The sequence below is a fragment of the Trachinotus anak genome, unplaced genomic scaffold (genome assembly GCF_046630095.1).
Source record: "Trachinotus anak isolate AG129_WGS33_773 ecotype Australia unplaced genomic scaffold, CSIRO_AGI_Tana_v1 ptg000004l, whole genome shotgun sequence".
Lineage (NCBI taxonomy): Eukaryota > Metazoa > Chordata > Actinopteri > Carangiformes > Carangidae > Trachinotus > Trachinotus anak.
Genome location: NW_027273855.1, coordinates 12,562,224 through 12,577,633, shown reverse-complemented (window position 1 = coordinate 12,577,633; position 15,410 = coordinate 12,562,224). Strand labels below are relative to the sequence as shown.

The following is a 15,410-nucleotide window of genomic DNA, read 5'->3' as shown; positions in this document are numbered from 1 at the left end:
TGTGATGGGAGTGACCGATCAAGAGGGGTGGCTTGCCGTGTAATTCAAAGGTAAGTATTTGAGGTATGATGGTAGGCAGCAAATCTCTGGCTCATTATGAGTCCAAAGGTTTTGAAATGCTTTACAACATTGCCTTAAGAGTGATCAAAGGTCTTAAATGCTCCAGAAATCTAGATTAAGTGCAATCTATTGTGATTGCAAAATGTTGACGTCAACCATGTTCCACACATCTAACGTCACTGAGAAAGTATATAAGCAAAGGTTAACCGAAGTGTTCAAAGCAAGTAAAAACCTACTGTTTGTAGAGGAAAAAAACAAATGGCCAGTTGAAGTTAAGAGAACCATTTATTATACCATCAGCTGACGTGTAAATACTGTACACACCCATAATATTGACAGAGACAATCTTTAAAGAGGAAATAGTTTATTCTGTAAAGAAAAGTGAAAGTCTCGTCTTAGGACATTGAGTTGGGGGTTAGAGCAGCCTTCTCTGAAGACTTGACAGTTTAAGCTGTAGCTTTGGCCTGAGTGGCCTTGGCCAGAGCCTTTAGGTCTGTGATGCACTTGGCGATGCTCTCCTTCTCCTGGAAAACAACAGAAACACAGGTGTGAGGCTCTGGAGAATAGCAGGGGCTTTTTTCACAATGAAGATCATTTTATTATTGTGCATCTTATCATTTACCAAGAACAGCAAAAACGTATTCATTGTTTTTTAAAAAGCTGGTTCTACTGTTCTTGACAATGGATCAATAATTAAGCAATGAATAAGGCTTTAAATTTTCTGGATTAGCGATGATAAAAGTATGTTTTTCTTTCAATACATAACTTTCTTTAGATCATACAAAAACTTTTTTCCCCCTATTTGGAAAATAATTTATTGAACATTAAAGAAGACCTTTGCCTAAGTGAGAGTCTAAAATGGTTAGAATTTAGATTTAATCAGAAACCATCTAAAGAGAGAATACTGTTTTGGTGTTTTCCTTTAAAGGAAATTATATCTGAAACCACGTGGGTTTTTACAATGTCAGAGATTGTATTATGGGTTGTATGTAGTCTTAATGTTGCTTGGCTATCTACCAGTCCTTATTTTAGAGTTAGTCTGCACTAAAAGTATTTTGTTAGCCCATTTTAACAGCTTCTAATGACTCGAGTAATGTGTTCTGCTGCAATACACATACAGCCCTGATAATGAAGTGCACAAGCATAAAAACATTGAACAAATCTAAATTGTGTATTAAAGTTAAGCCCAGAATAAAAAAAATTTGCAAACATGACAATTTCATAAACACAACTGCCCCGCAAAACAATATTTTCACATAATATCCACACTGAGAAACATCACTGAGCTGGAGGCCTCTGACAGTCTGACCAAAAGAACAAAAGACTGACCTGCTGAGGAGTGATGCTGCTGATAACGTTCTTCTCAACCCAGTTGACCATGTGCTCCTGCTCCATCTGGCGGTGGAGGTTCTGCAGGGCGATCTGGTAGTCCAGGCGCCTCTTCACCTCATTGGTCACCATGTGTAGCCTCTCTCTGTAGTTGATCTCCAACAGCGTGGCAACATTGTTCTGAGAGGGACAGAGGAGTCCATGCAGTCTTTGTTACAACACTACAGAAATATCTGTAGTCTAACCTTGGGTCACTTAAATATTTATTTTAAGCAGATTAAATTTAAAAAGATTAAATTAGTAAATTAGAAGGTTTTTTCATGATTTTTCAACTGTCTGGCTTTTGTAAAAGAAGCAATAATATTCAGAATATTACAAAATACGCCACATGCTGATGTGCAGCCAGAATTCAGGCAGTTATTTTTCAACAGATTGTCAACTTGATAACAAGAGGAGTAAATGTATCACTGCAATTCAGCTAGACAACTTCAATCATAGCAAATTTTGAATTAGTAGTTTTTATTTATTTATGGCCTCTTATTTTCTCCAGACATCATTTTGTTCCAGCTCACCACACACATAAGCCTTAGCTACTCGGTGATGGTGCTGCAATTTCAACTTGTCACCAGCAGAGGTCAATAAATGTCAAAAATTGCATAATGATGTCACTCCTAGAGCTCAAAGTAGAGGGCAAATACCTGCTATCATTATGTCTGGTGTAAACATAGGAGTGAGTTATGAACAGTGAAGACACTTAACAATAAAAAAGCAAACATCAAGGCTGCTCACCCTCTTAGCATCAAAGAGCATTGATCTCCCCTCTGCTCTCCACTGTTCCTTCTTCTCATCCTCAATGGCCTGAGCCAGGCCGGCCATGGCAATGTCCTTCACCTCCTGAGCCTTGGCCACTTTTTCCTGAAAGCACACACACAGCAGGTTTACAGAGGAATGTTTGCAAAGGTTTGCACAAAAGACAAGACCAATGATTTTTGACTGGAAGTCTGTAGCTTGACTATAGTAACATCTGTCTAACAGTAATCTCTCACTCTGTTTAAAAGGTGCTGAGGATAAGTATCCGCACAAACTTTACTCTACATCATGCGATTGGCCTGAAGAAAAGCTAAAACACAGATCTTCACGGTTGACAGCCTACCTCATTCAGTTTGTCGGCAAAAGCTGCAACACTGGGGCCAAATTTCTTGACACCATAGATGAAGACGGCACCAATGGAGGCGGCAGCAAAGGTCTCATGGTTGATGACGTAGATTTCCTTGGAAAGCATGTAGAGGAGGAGGCCAGTACCCAGCATGTAAGGTCCTGGTTGCAAAAGGGAAAATGCAGTTATTTTTCCATAGTCAGTGAAATTACGTTAATGCAACAGTGAGATACAAAGTATGAAAGCACGTGAAACACATCAGCAATAACCACACACAGCTCTGTCCCTGAGCTTTCGATGGTATTTTTTACAAAAGAGACACTGTCATCATGTGTAGTACAGGGTCATGTTGTACCAGAGTTATTTTTTCTATTTTAAATTTGACATTACACTATTACTACATGCAATAATATGCACAGAAGAATAGCAAACACAGTGTGTTACTGTCTGATGCACTGCTCTTGACAAAATGTTTTAACTTTTGACTGATAAGCCTTTTTACATTGCACTATCACCACAAGCCTTGTGTGCTTACTGTTCCAGAGTCACAACTAAATGGACAATGGATATAAATGTGGGACTATGTATTCCTGTCTTTCACTGCTCTGTCACTGCAACATAGTTTTTGGTCTCCTGTTAGATCAGTCTTTATTCAGCTCTATTTAATCTTATGTTTATCACCTTATCTTATTCTGTAAATATTGTCTTAATCCCTTTTCTGTTCTATGCAAAACACTTTGGATTACCTTGTTAAGGTGCTTAACAAATAAACTTGCCTTATGAAATCCTTTATGACTTATTTATTGAATCATCTCATCACCTAGCCCTGGGCCGAAGACTACAGACCTGTGACTCCAGTTTTGGGGTACAGGAGCTGGAAGAACTCCTCCGGGATGATGCCATGACGGACTTTGCCTCCTTTCTCTGGCAGAGGGGGAACTGGGGCCAGACTCTGGGATGATGTGTGCAGGGAGCGAGATGCCTGGACCAGGCTGTAGTGGAAAACACCGTCAGCTTTCAGGGATACAGCCCTCACAGGATATATATTTATGGTTGATCACTTTTATCACCATGCCAGTAACAAATACAGTTAATAATAACTATTTCTAAAGACACATACCCAGCTCCAAGGGGGCCACTGCCTTTCAGGGCACCGGCTGCGAAGGATAGAATAAACAAAGACATAAAGCAAATATCTGCAAATAGTGCATGTTTTCATTAATGTTTAATGTGTGTGTGTCATCATGTCTCTAAAACAGTTTCAACCACAGCTCAATATTACAACCTTCATGAGGATAGCACGGCTCTTGTATTAGACTCCATAGGTTTTAGCTAAGTGAACCTAATACACTGACAATGGGCTGTACATAACTTTACTGACGATAATAGTCAACAAAAACCATGTTAAATAATTAGGCTATTTCAATACCGACAGCACAATACCAACTTAATGTCAAACTTCAAAATAAAACTTGTGAAAACACACTTTTGTGTCTTGCATTAATAAGTCATTGTTGTTTCTCCTCACAAGAGACGTAAAAAAAGCACAAAACCGAGCAAGGCTTGCTGTCAATAAGGTGACATTTGCAGGCGTGCAGAGCTAACGTTAGCCCGATGTAGCTTCTGTTTACTACTGTTAGGTACCGTCATATAATTTATCTTAAACCCATGGCTTTGACAAACTGGTCGTGATGTCTGCTAGAATTACAAAAAAAAAGCTGCAGTCTTCTCTAAGTACAAAGCAGCTAAAATTCAGAGCAGACATTTCACTTGTTACTTACAGCTAGCATTAGCATATATCTCATTCAATGTGCGGCCTTCACTTTACCCTTCACATTCACTTCAAACATTTACTTCTCCTGTTTGACTGTTTGGTTGTGTCAGAGCCGAATGAGTTTAATCTATATCTCAAAACGCTAGATTAGTGCATACCTGAAACAAAAACGATCCTGGACAGCATGTTTGAAGGAGGAAAGTGCCGAGTTCTAGCTCCACCGGGCAGCCTTGTCTCGGCCTCTCTGTGCCCTTCTGCAAAGAACCGCAAGGATGGCGGAAACACGCGAAATCCCCTTGAAATATCGCGAGAGTAGAGCAGAGCTCCTGTTTTAAAGGGGGCGACCAGCAGAGGGTGCACGCAAGGTTAAGTTCGGATCAATAGAGGTGTATTAGGTGTATTAATTAAGCCTTAATGGGTGGAATTTGAGATTATATATGCTAAGATCCACTGGTTTTGGGTGAAGCAATCTTGAAAATGCACGACTGTTATCAAAACTCAAAGCTCTCTCTCTCTCTCTCTCTCTCTCTCTCTCTCTGTCTGTGTGCGTGTGTATGTGTGTACTAGAGTCAAAAACTGGGAGCCCACTCTACTTGTGGGGTCTGGGAGCTTTGTGGGAAAATTATTTGGGTAGGATTAGGGTTAGGCATAGATATACTTTACTGAAATTGTCATGCTGCAACACACTTAGGATAACAAGACAATCGAGAGCCAGATCAGCTCAAAGCTAACCAGGGTCAGGGTTAACAGAGCAGGGTAGGTTTGACTCCAGAGGCATTCACTTGATTCAGTGTGGTCAAACAATCTTTAAATCACATATTAAACACATTATATTTATTGCAAGATACTGTTGTCTACTGTTAATTGTAGATACTGCATTTTCCCTTAGCCTTTTAGATGGTTCATATATTGTAGTTTATCTAAATGTATTTGAGATCTGGTCTGTGAAAGTGAATCATAAAATACCTAAAAGACATAAAATTAAGGTTTTACTTGAAATACTTTTCGTAAACTTCACAGTTTTTCAAGGTACAGTTTTCCTCCCGTAGTGTAGAGTCATTTACACCTTCATTAGATCTAAGTCATTAACCCACTTCAATGAGCAATGAGACTGCTGTAATAAAAAATTAAACCATCCAAGAAGCAACCACACACACAGCACAGAACTGTGTCCCGAGTGGTGTGTTTCATCCCAGACTGTATGCAGGGGGAATTGACTGGGTCTGTCTGTAATCTTGGGGCGCACCCGTGTATGGCATCAGTTTGGTACGGGTGGCTGGTGAGATAGAGGAACATATGACGCTGTGGTTCTCTTCACTTCCTGTAAAATTATGCTCAACAGAAACAGCTACATGTGAAACACAGACAAATCTCCCGGACATTATTTCAGCAGAGTGAGAAAATGGATTACTTCTCAACCAGCTCATGAAGAGTTTTCCACAACTGAATGAGATGACATAGTGGGTAAGCTTTATGTTACATTTCTGCTTATTTAGCAGTATATTGCTTTTACGTTATCTCGTGCATTTTCCCTCCACAGCTTCAATCTACTGTTGCCAGGGCCTAGTCTGTCTTTGATATGGTACTGTGATAATTAAAGGGGCTTTCTAAAAAAAATACACCAGCAATGCAACTACTGCAACATCTATCATAACCTATACTATTACTATAGCTACTAGTACAACTATGCTCAAATTTCTAGAGCTACTTCTGCAGCTGCTTCTGCTACAACAGACTCGCATGTGTCACAGAGAATTGCTGAGCTACACAAAGTATCCTTTACATTATTCTTTACATTATTTTATGCATACATCTCACATAAATATGGGGCACTACCTTTTGCTACAGATAACTAATTTTCTTTTCTTTTGGTGAAGCAGGTAAAAGATTCTAGAGATAGAAATGTCAGGGCTTTGTTTGAGAAACACAAATGTATACCACCCAAGTATGGGGCGCATTTCTAACTCTTTCGGTCTTCTATGAACTTGAATAGTCTCTTCAACAGCTGGAGAAACTAATAGTTTACAACTCTTAATAGCTTCTCCAGATGTAACATCTGAGCCATCATACTGCACCTGCAGCACTAAAACAATATACATGCATCAGTAAATGGTATGATTTAAACCAAATTGTCAATATTTTGTATGTTTAATCATTATAAATATTGGTAATACATTTTCTGATAAATTGTCATTGAAGGCACAAGGCAGTGTAACAGCCAGAGGAGCTGCCATGGACGCCCTGGCTGGAATACAGCTCTCCCCAGTGAAGGACTTTGACCATAAAGCGGAGGTCAGAGCAGAGAAACGTGAACACCTGCGAGGACGTAACAATGTGACTTCATGTCGCAGCCCTACGAGAGAGTTAGACACGAAACTGATAAAAAATGAATTGAAAGAAAAGAGGCATCTGGAGTTTCTGAGGAGGAGATCGGTTAGCCCAGAGCTGTGTGGAATGTCTACGAGGACGAAACCTTCACCAAAGACATTTACAGTGAAACCTCACAGTTCGAGCAGCAAGTTAAAGACATTTCATACAAATATCCAAACTACTCCCGCTGCTAATGGACATCCAAAGATGATCTTAACACCAGACAGCGGCAAAACTGATGGTCCAAGCACCAGCACATGGGTAAATAAAAGATTGTTATTTGGAGTTTTATATCACCAGATCCATGTTATAACACCTGCATCATCTTCCCTCTCCTCTCATTTCCTCAGGCTTCATTATGGTCAGAGCAGGTAACACTGATGAGGCAAGAGAAAGGCCATTCAAGGAAGCAAACATCTACCTCCACATCAGTGATTAAGGAGTCAAACCAGCACAGGATGAATAAAGAGAATAGTATTAATGGTGAAAGTCTTGCCAATCACAAAACATTTGACCAGTGACTTTCACATTATCTTCAACCTCTCATACTAATAAAGCTGTTTTTCTTCCTCCTCTCTAAAAGCTCAAAGGACAAGCATCAAAACATTCATTCGAACGGAAAATATTCACCAAAAATCCTCCCACCAAACTGAAAAAAATCTCCAAAAAAAGACACTTCGAGAGGCCGGTGTGCAGACAGAGTGAGTGTGACTTACTGTAAATCTCCCTGATACCTAATCTCATATCAAATACAGCTGTGATCAGTATTTTTGTTTGTCTGTAACGTGATATTTCCTTCTTCACAGGTCTGGCCTCATCACTGTCAAAGAATCAGTGAGTATCACAGTGCTGCTTTATACGTTAGAATTGTGGGTGTAAACTGCATATTAGAAAAATATTATTTAAATATTATAATATATTATTGACACATTCAACTGTTATTCTTGTCTCTCATCCCTCAAATAATAGGATGTCCAGCGGTTAGCTGACTACCTGCAGGTAAATTATGAGATCTTTTCCATTCAAGTCCATCCTGAGCTGTATTATGCTCATTCTTTAAGACTTTTCGGAGATTAAATAACAAACTCCTCCTCAGATAAGTGAAAGGTTGAATTTATATGCAATAAAGTATATGTTTTTCTCTGTCAAACACACTCAGGGCTTTTATTGCTACGGTAGGTGGCTTATGTTAACTAATGTTAGCAAACTTTAGCTAGATGTTGTTGTGTAACTGACATTATTGAGTTAAGCTTGTGCCTCTTCTCTACTTGTGCCACCGGTAAACTACATTTCACCATTTCTCACTTGTTGCCACATTGGCTGTTGTGTTTTGTTTATATGTTCTGAAGTTACTGTAAAAGTCATGCTGTGTGTAGTCAATTGCCTGGCTTTTCATGCAATAGAATATTACAGTCTTATTTTCAGCATCATTAGTTTAATTTTTTTTAAATTTGTAGCATCATTTAACTTAATTAGTAGCATAATTGATTTTGAGTACCAGGTTAAACCCTTGTGTATGTTGTTGTAGCGGTTTGTCTTCTGCTGTCTGTTTTCTAATCAGGAGGCTCTGTGGAGAGAGGAGGCCATGAAGAAGAAGCTGGCAGCCCTCCAGGAGAGCACGTCAAACCTTCTCAACTCCTCGAACATGATATGGACAGTAAGAGCCTCTCTGTCTGTGTGGACAGGCCATTTATTTCAATCGAACACACTCCCCAGTGTTTTACAGTTACAGTTTCCAAACACGTTGTTCTTATTTTAAAGCATCACAGTGTTGCTGATCACTGTTCTTTGGCTCCCTGGTTGATATTATACTCAACACGTCTTTGTCACAGTGGTGTACACAGTCTGTGTATGGCTGCTTCTGCCTCAGGAAGTTCCTATGCAGCCTGTGGTTTGGAGCTTCCTGCTTCCGCTCTAGTCTATACTACATAGGAGGAGTGCAAGCTGTCATTCTTATACAGGAAGGGTGTGGCAGTCAGTAGCTTCTATAGATGCCATCCATCCTCATCAGCTCTCTTTTATCTACTCTTTCTGTAATGAATGAAAGGGAAATATCAGTGTTTCCCTTTTTTAATTTTAATCTGGGTTTGAACAGCTGAGGATCTAGACGTTTAAAATCTTTATGCCTGTCATCTGTAAAATTGTTTTTCACTCAGGTTTGTTATCATTAGGCAACTTATTACATTTTCTTTTCACTCTTGTAAGTGTGTTGTGTTGCAGGACGTGCAGACATTGTGATCTTTCCTGTTCTCAGTTGCCTTTATGCACCAGTGAGCGCAGACTGTGAAAGAACATCCTATCACAAATTGTGCTACATGAATATTAATTTTCCATCTGCAGGTTACAGCGTGACACTCAGTCATTTCCTTTCTAACCCACACAGGCTCGCTGCAGTGAAGACCTGCTGAGAAACAAGATCAAGGCTCTAGAGTCACAGCTGCAAATCTGCCTGCAGGTAAGAACAGCAGCTTGTGGTAAGAGAAGCAGCCACTGTTTTTTTAAAACCATGCAATGGGTGTTTCAGACCATTTAGTCTTTTGTAAAAGAGACAGCCTGGCTCTACACTGTGACTCTGTCCTGTATTAGTCTAACTCAATAGTGTTGTGTCCTTACAGAAGTTTCCAAAAGATGGAGTGAAGAAACTAGTGGTACAGATGGAGAAGCAGAAGCTGATATATGAAGAGAAAGCCCTGGTCGCCCTGCAAAAGGCCACACAGGAGAAAACTGAGGCACTCAGCAAGGCTGAGACACTGCAGGTCAAATGTCTAACTCAAATATAAAAAAATCCCACACTCTTTCGGTTTGGCATAGGAGACAGACACAACACCAATGTCACTGACTTATCTTGGTTTTCTGGTGATTTATGTATTCTGTTGAATACTCTGTCAGAATTGCAGCTGAATCTTGAAGGCACTGTGTATTTTTGTTATCAGGGATCATTAATTACAGCCAAAGCAGAGGCACTGAAGTGGCAGAGCCTATATGAGGAGCTGAAGCTGAGCTCTGGACAACTCAGGGAGAACCAGCACCTCAGTAATGAGCAGCTACAACAGCTACACAGCCAAGTGGAGGTACGGTGTACTGTGGCATTGGGCACGGTCAGAAGTTAGAATGGCAGTGGTTGTGAAAAATGTGTGTGTCCCGTGCAGCTCTCCAGGGCCAGAGAAGCCGAGCTCAGGGAGGAAGTTGTGTTATTACAACAAGAGAAGAAGGAGCTACTGTACAACATTCGCCTGCTAGAACAGGACAACCAGATTTTAAGAGAGGAAATCGAGCAGCTTAGAGGTAAGACACTTAGAACCTACAGCTACTGTATGTTTTTTTTTTAAATCTACAAAACCATTCTCAGCCATCATCTGTGAGTAAAGGTGTGAGTTCTCTTTTTTTGTTTCCTAGAAGACGGCGACAATGAGAGCCAAGACTTCATGATGCAGGATTGTCTGACGTCAGAGGAGGCAGCGCCACAACTGACGCTGAGGAGAGACTCCCAGGTGGAGGAGCAGCTCCGTCACACTGAGGAGAAACTCCGGCTGAAGGAGAGAGAGGTAACGTGGGGATATCACAGTATACTGCAGTACATTCACAACATTCATGTTTTGTTTGATTCAGAGCTGCCACACAGTTGATAACTACAGTTACATGTTTCTCAATATAAGATATTCATGAATCCACAGTAGATGAGTCAAAAAGAATATAGCCATCGTTACAATTTGTAGTGCAGAGACTGATGCACAATGCCCCATGAGGAAAGAACATTTATATTTACAAAACATGTAAAGATGGTTTTAAAATATTCTTTAAAAAGTCATCATATATTTTTAGCAAATTATCTATATTTTGAGCATATTATAAACAAGTCTAATCGTCTCCTTTTTTTTTTCCAAATAACAATCTTAATAATTAACTCAGCTTCCACTTACCAGCTTTTTCAAAATGCATTCCAAAGGCATCACTTATGTATTTCAAATGTCTATCAAATCTATTTCAAAAATATTTGACAAAGAAAATATTTGCCAAATACAATCAACATGATTCCCTTTCATATGGTGTGTGTGTGTGTGTGTGTAGTGTGAGGAGCTGCAGACAGAGCTGCATGCCATGGAGCAGGAATGTCAATCCAGCCAGGCCCGGCTGTCGCAGTGCAGGGACGAACTCCGGCAACTCAGCCACCGACGCAGGAGCCCGGTGAGCAGTGTGTGTGTGTGTGTGTGTGTATGTGTGTGTGTGTGTGTGTGTGTATGCACATTTAGGGGAATGTAAGACTTAATGTCCTCGCTGTGCTTAAGTGCTCTTATTTGCCCTCAGGTTGTCAGCCAGCAAATATTAATTATTTTACACTTTCTGTACCACTACGTCTTTTACACTTCATGATATTTTGCTCCATCTTTGCTGCAGTGAAAACCAGAGCAGCTACAACAAAATATAATTTTGTGGTTTTCTTCTCTTTTTGTTTAGATGCAATCTGGCTCCTGGTGGAAGGTGTTTGTGTTCTTCCTTCTCCTCCTCACTGTGGCAGGGGTTGCCATGTTGTGGCTGTGGCATCCTCCTTTCAGGGAGCAAGTTGAAGACCTGTGCTCAGACATAGAGACACGCATCGAAGACTATCTCTTGGAAATGGCTTCTCCTCAACACTCAGGCTGTTTTAGACCAATATGATGATTTCATTGCTCAGGAATATTATTGGAATATTATTATTTTTTTGTTGTTTTAAAATAAGATTTTATTGGCTGTTGTTCATTTAGTTCATATTTCTATTTTATATTTCATAAAGTGTGTGTGATGTCAGATTGGCTGTGGATTGTGTTGACATGTGGAGTCTACATGTGTGCAGAAAGTTGAAATACACATGCAGTGCGAAAAAAGTCTCTGTGTTTTTGAGAAACTGTGAATTGATTATCTCAACAGAATAGTTAGGAGGAGAAAAATAGCAAGTATCCTTTGTACTGTAAACAGCATATTTGGTAAACAACACCACCTTGAAATATTAAAAAGATAAACATATAACATCCAAATAATCCTTTCAACTCCTTACATCAGTACTGTGGGCGTAAAGTAATAAAATATATGCTTACAAATGTTGTCATGTTTTCTTGAAATAATTATAGTCTAAGTGAGACTACAGGTTCATGATAAAGTAGGAAATATATCGTTTATATCAGATTGTGTCACTGGTTGGAGTTCATGGTGTTTTGGTTTAAGTTTAAGGCACGATACCCAAGTACTCAACTGGCAAGACAATACTAAGAAGGGCCACATCGAATCTGATGGACAGATGTAAGATGTAACTTGTTGCTCTCCAAAAACATGATTTGCATCCTCACCTTTACGACCTTCACAGCTTGTGACCACTTACAAAAAACTGTCTGGGTGGTGCCACTTGTCATGTTTCTGATGTCTGTGAGTTGTTAGCAGTTCCAGCAGAGAGAAGTCCCCTCTAACCTCTCAGATTGTCTCACTGGAGGTAAAATCAAAGGTTAAAAATATCCAATATTGCCCAAAAACCAAATATTAGAGAAAACTCTTTGGAAGCGAAATTCCCCCCTGATGACTCCAGTCATTTTGCTGAAAAAACTAAAACTAAAAAAACATGATAACATGTTTAACAAAAACATGATGATCACTTTTCATTTAATGTATAAAATCTTAATTTGCAAAGTGACTTTAGCTGTCAGATAAATGTACTAAAATGTCTGAAATTCGCTGAGTGAAAGTAGCAGAAAATGTAAATAAGTATAGTAATTAAAATATAAGTAGAAGTAAAACTGTCCTTAAAGTAAATGTACTTTGCTGCATTTCACCACACAGACTCATAAAATGCTTCTGTTTTTACACTTAAACACAACAAGCTTTTGTGTGTCGAATGTGTGTCAGTATAGATTTTTATTTCAATTAGTGCACTGTCTCGGTGATGTGTTGGCACTGTGCGGATCAGCCATTCATGTGTTTGATATGTGGTAAATTCTACACAAATGTTCATGAAGCTGACAGGCATGACACATGGTACCCACTATTGTCTGATTACACTCAAACTTAGAGACAAAACACACTCAAAGCTGAGTGCGATGGAGCTATTGTCCATTGTATTCAGGGGTTTTAACTGTTCCAGATAAAGTGCCATTCTCAGCAGGCACTGACACAGCACATCCACCACAGATCTGCAGCTCCTGTCTTTTCACCCACGTTTACCTGCATGTTCCCCAAATACACCACTGGTCATTGAAGAGATGGATCTTTGCTGGAATGAGGTCAGTCTCCTGGTGAAACTGGCACTGAAGGTCAGAGGCTGTGGTATAGGTACTGTGGCTGCACTGTTTTTGTAACATATTTCACCATATGTCAAAGGGGATCTCTCCAAACTCTCTTTTACTTACAGAGTGATAATCCTCCGTAAGATGAAGACTGCAGTTCTGCTGTTTGTCGTGGGGTTGTGTGTGTTGAACGCCACATCTTCCCTGAAAATCTGCGCCTTCAACATTCAGAGCTTTGGTGAAGCAAAGGCAAGCAACAAGAAGGTTATGGGGATTCTACTGAAGGTACTCTGCTGTATGTGTACAACGCCTAGATCAACATCCAAATAAATCTATATGGTTGCTTGACCTTTGTTTGTGTCTTTGTTCCCAAGATCCTCTCTCGGTGTGACTTGTGTCTTATTCAGGAGGTCCGAGACTCTAAAGGAGAAGCAATACAAGCTTTGGTGAAGGATCTCAACAGGTACAAGCATTTGCAAGTTTAAAACATGCATACATGTCACTCAGTAACACCAACTTTAATGTTACTGTATGTGACTCCGCAGATTTGACAAATCCAACTCATACTCCTTTGTGGAAAGTGAAAGGCTGGGCAGGAACACCTATAAGGAACAGTATGTCTACATTTACAGGTAACTCATGCTGTTTATCAAACATGACCCATTACTGTTAATGATCAGTTGAACATGATGTCCTCACGGACCTCTTTTTTCTCTCTTTTCTTCCAGGAGCAATGTGTTGACAGTCAAAGATCATTATCAGTATCCTAAACTGGAGGAAGGAACCAATGAAACTGATGTTTTCTCCAGAGAGCCTTTCATCATCCGCTTTAACTCCCCCACGACATGTAAGATTACATGAACTTTGAACTGTACAGAAAAAAAATTATTACCTTATTACATTCTAGTAATACAGTATTTCTGGAGTATCCATGATGTTTTGCAAATGTAAACATCATAAACTGGTTTAAGAAACCTGGAAATGCTGGATTAAAGTGATTTATCCAGGTTTCTAATCCTTCTCCGCCATGTGTACAGGTGAATCCGATCTGAGTCTATGTAGGAGTTAGTCGATAAAAAATTACATGATGATAAATATTGCAATGACATAAACAAAAATGACCAAATGAAAAGGGTAAATCAAGCAGAATGGTTAAGTTTAGCCTGCCAGAAACCAAACTGGACTCATCAGTTAATACAGAATTTGCTGAATTAAAAGAGGAATCTGCACCTGTTTGGACAATCAGAAACCCCTTAAAAATATGTATGCAGGGCTATGAATGACCAGATTTCCCTGTCTTTGATGTAAATGTAAAATGATGCATATGATAAAATCGGGATACTACTTCGCATGTAAACATTCACATAAAATGTGTCATAAACGTGTCTTGTTTTCTTTTTTTCCAGTGGTGAAGGATTTTGTCCTGATTGGTCACCATACCAGTCCAAAAACTGCCATGAAGGAGATGGATGAACTGTACACTGTCTTCAAAAGAATTTGCAAGAAGTGGATGACTGATGTAGGTCAAACCATATCATTATAATCATCATCATCATATGTTTTTTTAATCTATATCTTCTCTCACCCAGTGTCAGCTGGGATTGGCTCCAGCCCCCCCCCCCCCCCCCAAAAGGATAAGCAGTATAGCTAATGGGTGGATGGATCTATATTTTGGTCAGAGTACCTCAGCTTGGCCTCGCATTGGTTTCTCTCTTCCACACAGGATGAAATTTATGAGTAACCTTGACCTGTTGAACTTCCCTTTTTGCTTCCTCTTATTCACACCAGAATGTGATGATCCTGGGAGACCTCAACGCCGGCTGCAGCTACGTCACCATTAAGGGCTGGAGAGCCGTACGCTTGAGGACTGACCCCAAACTTCGTTGGCTAATTGGGGATGAACAAGACACCACTGTCCGGAAGAAGACGCATTGTGCCTATGACAGGTTAGTGACAGCTAAAAACTGAATTACACAAGTGTAGAACTTTTTCATACACAGGGCACATTACACAAAGTTATTTCTTACAATCATCTTTCCACATTTCCACAAACAGGATTATTGTCCATGGACGTGAAATTGTTTCCAGTATAGTTCCAGGTTCAGCTCAACCGTTCAACTTTAAAGAGAATTTCCATCTCACTGAGGGGGAGGTAAACTTGACTTTTTTTTTTTAGCTCAGTTTTATACATAATATGAACATTGATTGCTGATGTCTTGATGGCTCTTTAGGCTCTTGAGGTGAGTGACCATTTCCCAGTAGAAGTTGACCTCAAGCCCAATCATCGCTACCTCCTCCGCCATGAGCTGTAAACCACTCAACAATGAACCACAACAATCCAGGATTTCTTGATTATTACTGCAGTTTTACTTGATTTTAGCTGTTAAAATAAATTGAAATACCAAACAGAATACTTACTGACAAGAACTATTCTTTTATAATGACTCTAATTTATCTTGTGTCACTATACCCA

General features: G+C 39.7%; 3 protein-coding genes across 6 annotated transcripts; 2 read left to right on the top strand and 1 right to left on the bottom strand.

Moving 5' to 3' along the window:
* Positions 1-326: 326 nt before the first annotated feature.
* Positions 327-4,620, bottom strand: atp5pb (ATP synthase peripheral stalk-membrane subunit b). Its single transcript, XM_071475999.1, has 7 exons — positions 4,478-4,620; positions 3,666-3,702; positions 3,392-3,537; positions 2,543-2,706; positions 2,179-2,304; positions 1,390-1,569; positions 327-584 (listed from the first exon to the last, which is right to left on the bottom strand). Exons 1-7 carry the CDS (start codon positions 4,503-4,505, stop codon positions 507-509), a joined length of 759 nt encoding a protein of 252 aa, XP_071332100.1. The 5' UTR covers positions 4,506-4,620; the 3' UTR covers positions 327-506.
* Positions 4,621-5,644: 1,024 nt separating this feature from the next.
* On the top strand, positions 5,645-11,768 carry traf3ip3 (TRAF3 interacting protein 3). 3 transcript variants are annotated; one of them, XM_071475996.1, is made up of 14 exons: positions 5,645-5,783; positions 6,519-6,950; positions 7,040-7,172; positions 7,273-7,390; positions 7,496-7,523; positions 7,659-7,688; positions 8,251-8,346; positions 9,073-9,144; positions 9,305-9,445; positions 9,623-9,760; positions 9,839-9,974; positions 10,086-10,234; positions 10,758-10,874; positions 11,145-11,768. In XM_071475996.1, the coding sequence occupies exons 2-14, from the start codon at positions 6,552-6,554 to the stop codon at positions 11,343-11,345; spliced, it is 1,758 nt and encodes a 585-aa protein (XP_071332097.1). In that variant the 5' UTR covers positions 5,645-5,783; positions 6,519-6,551; the 3' UTR covers positions 11,346-11,768. The 3 variants fall into 3 exon arrangements, with proteins under 3 accessions (XP_071332097.1, XP_071332099.1, XP_071332098.1); XM_071475998.1 differs by having other exon boundaries at positions 10,089-10,234; positions 11,145-11,485; XM_071475997.1 differs by having other exon boundaries at positions 5,646-5,779.
* A 1,146-nt stretch (positions 11,769-12,914) lies between these two features.
* Positions 12,915-15,351, top strand: dnase1l1l (deoxyribonuclease I-like 1-like). Of its 2 annotated transcripts, XM_071475986.1 has the most exons (9): positions 12,915-12,983; positions 13,063-13,222; positions 13,312-13,400; positions 13,483-13,569; positions 13,666-13,784; positions 14,344-14,456; positions 14,726-14,883; positions 14,993-15,089; positions 15,169-15,351. In XM_071475986.1, the coding sequence occupies exons 2-9, from the start codon at positions 13,082-13,084 to the stop codon at positions 15,247-15,249; spliced, it is 885 nt and encodes a 294-aa protein (XP_071332087.1). In that variant the 5' UTR covers positions 12,915-12,983; positions 13,063-13,081; the 3' UTR covers positions 15,250-15,351. The 2 variants fall into 2 exon arrangements, with proteins under 2 accessions (XP_071332087.1, XP_071332086.1); XM_071475985.1 differs by having other exon boundaries at positions 12,963-13,222.
* The last annotated feature ends 59 nt before the right edge of the window (positions 15,352-15,410 follow it).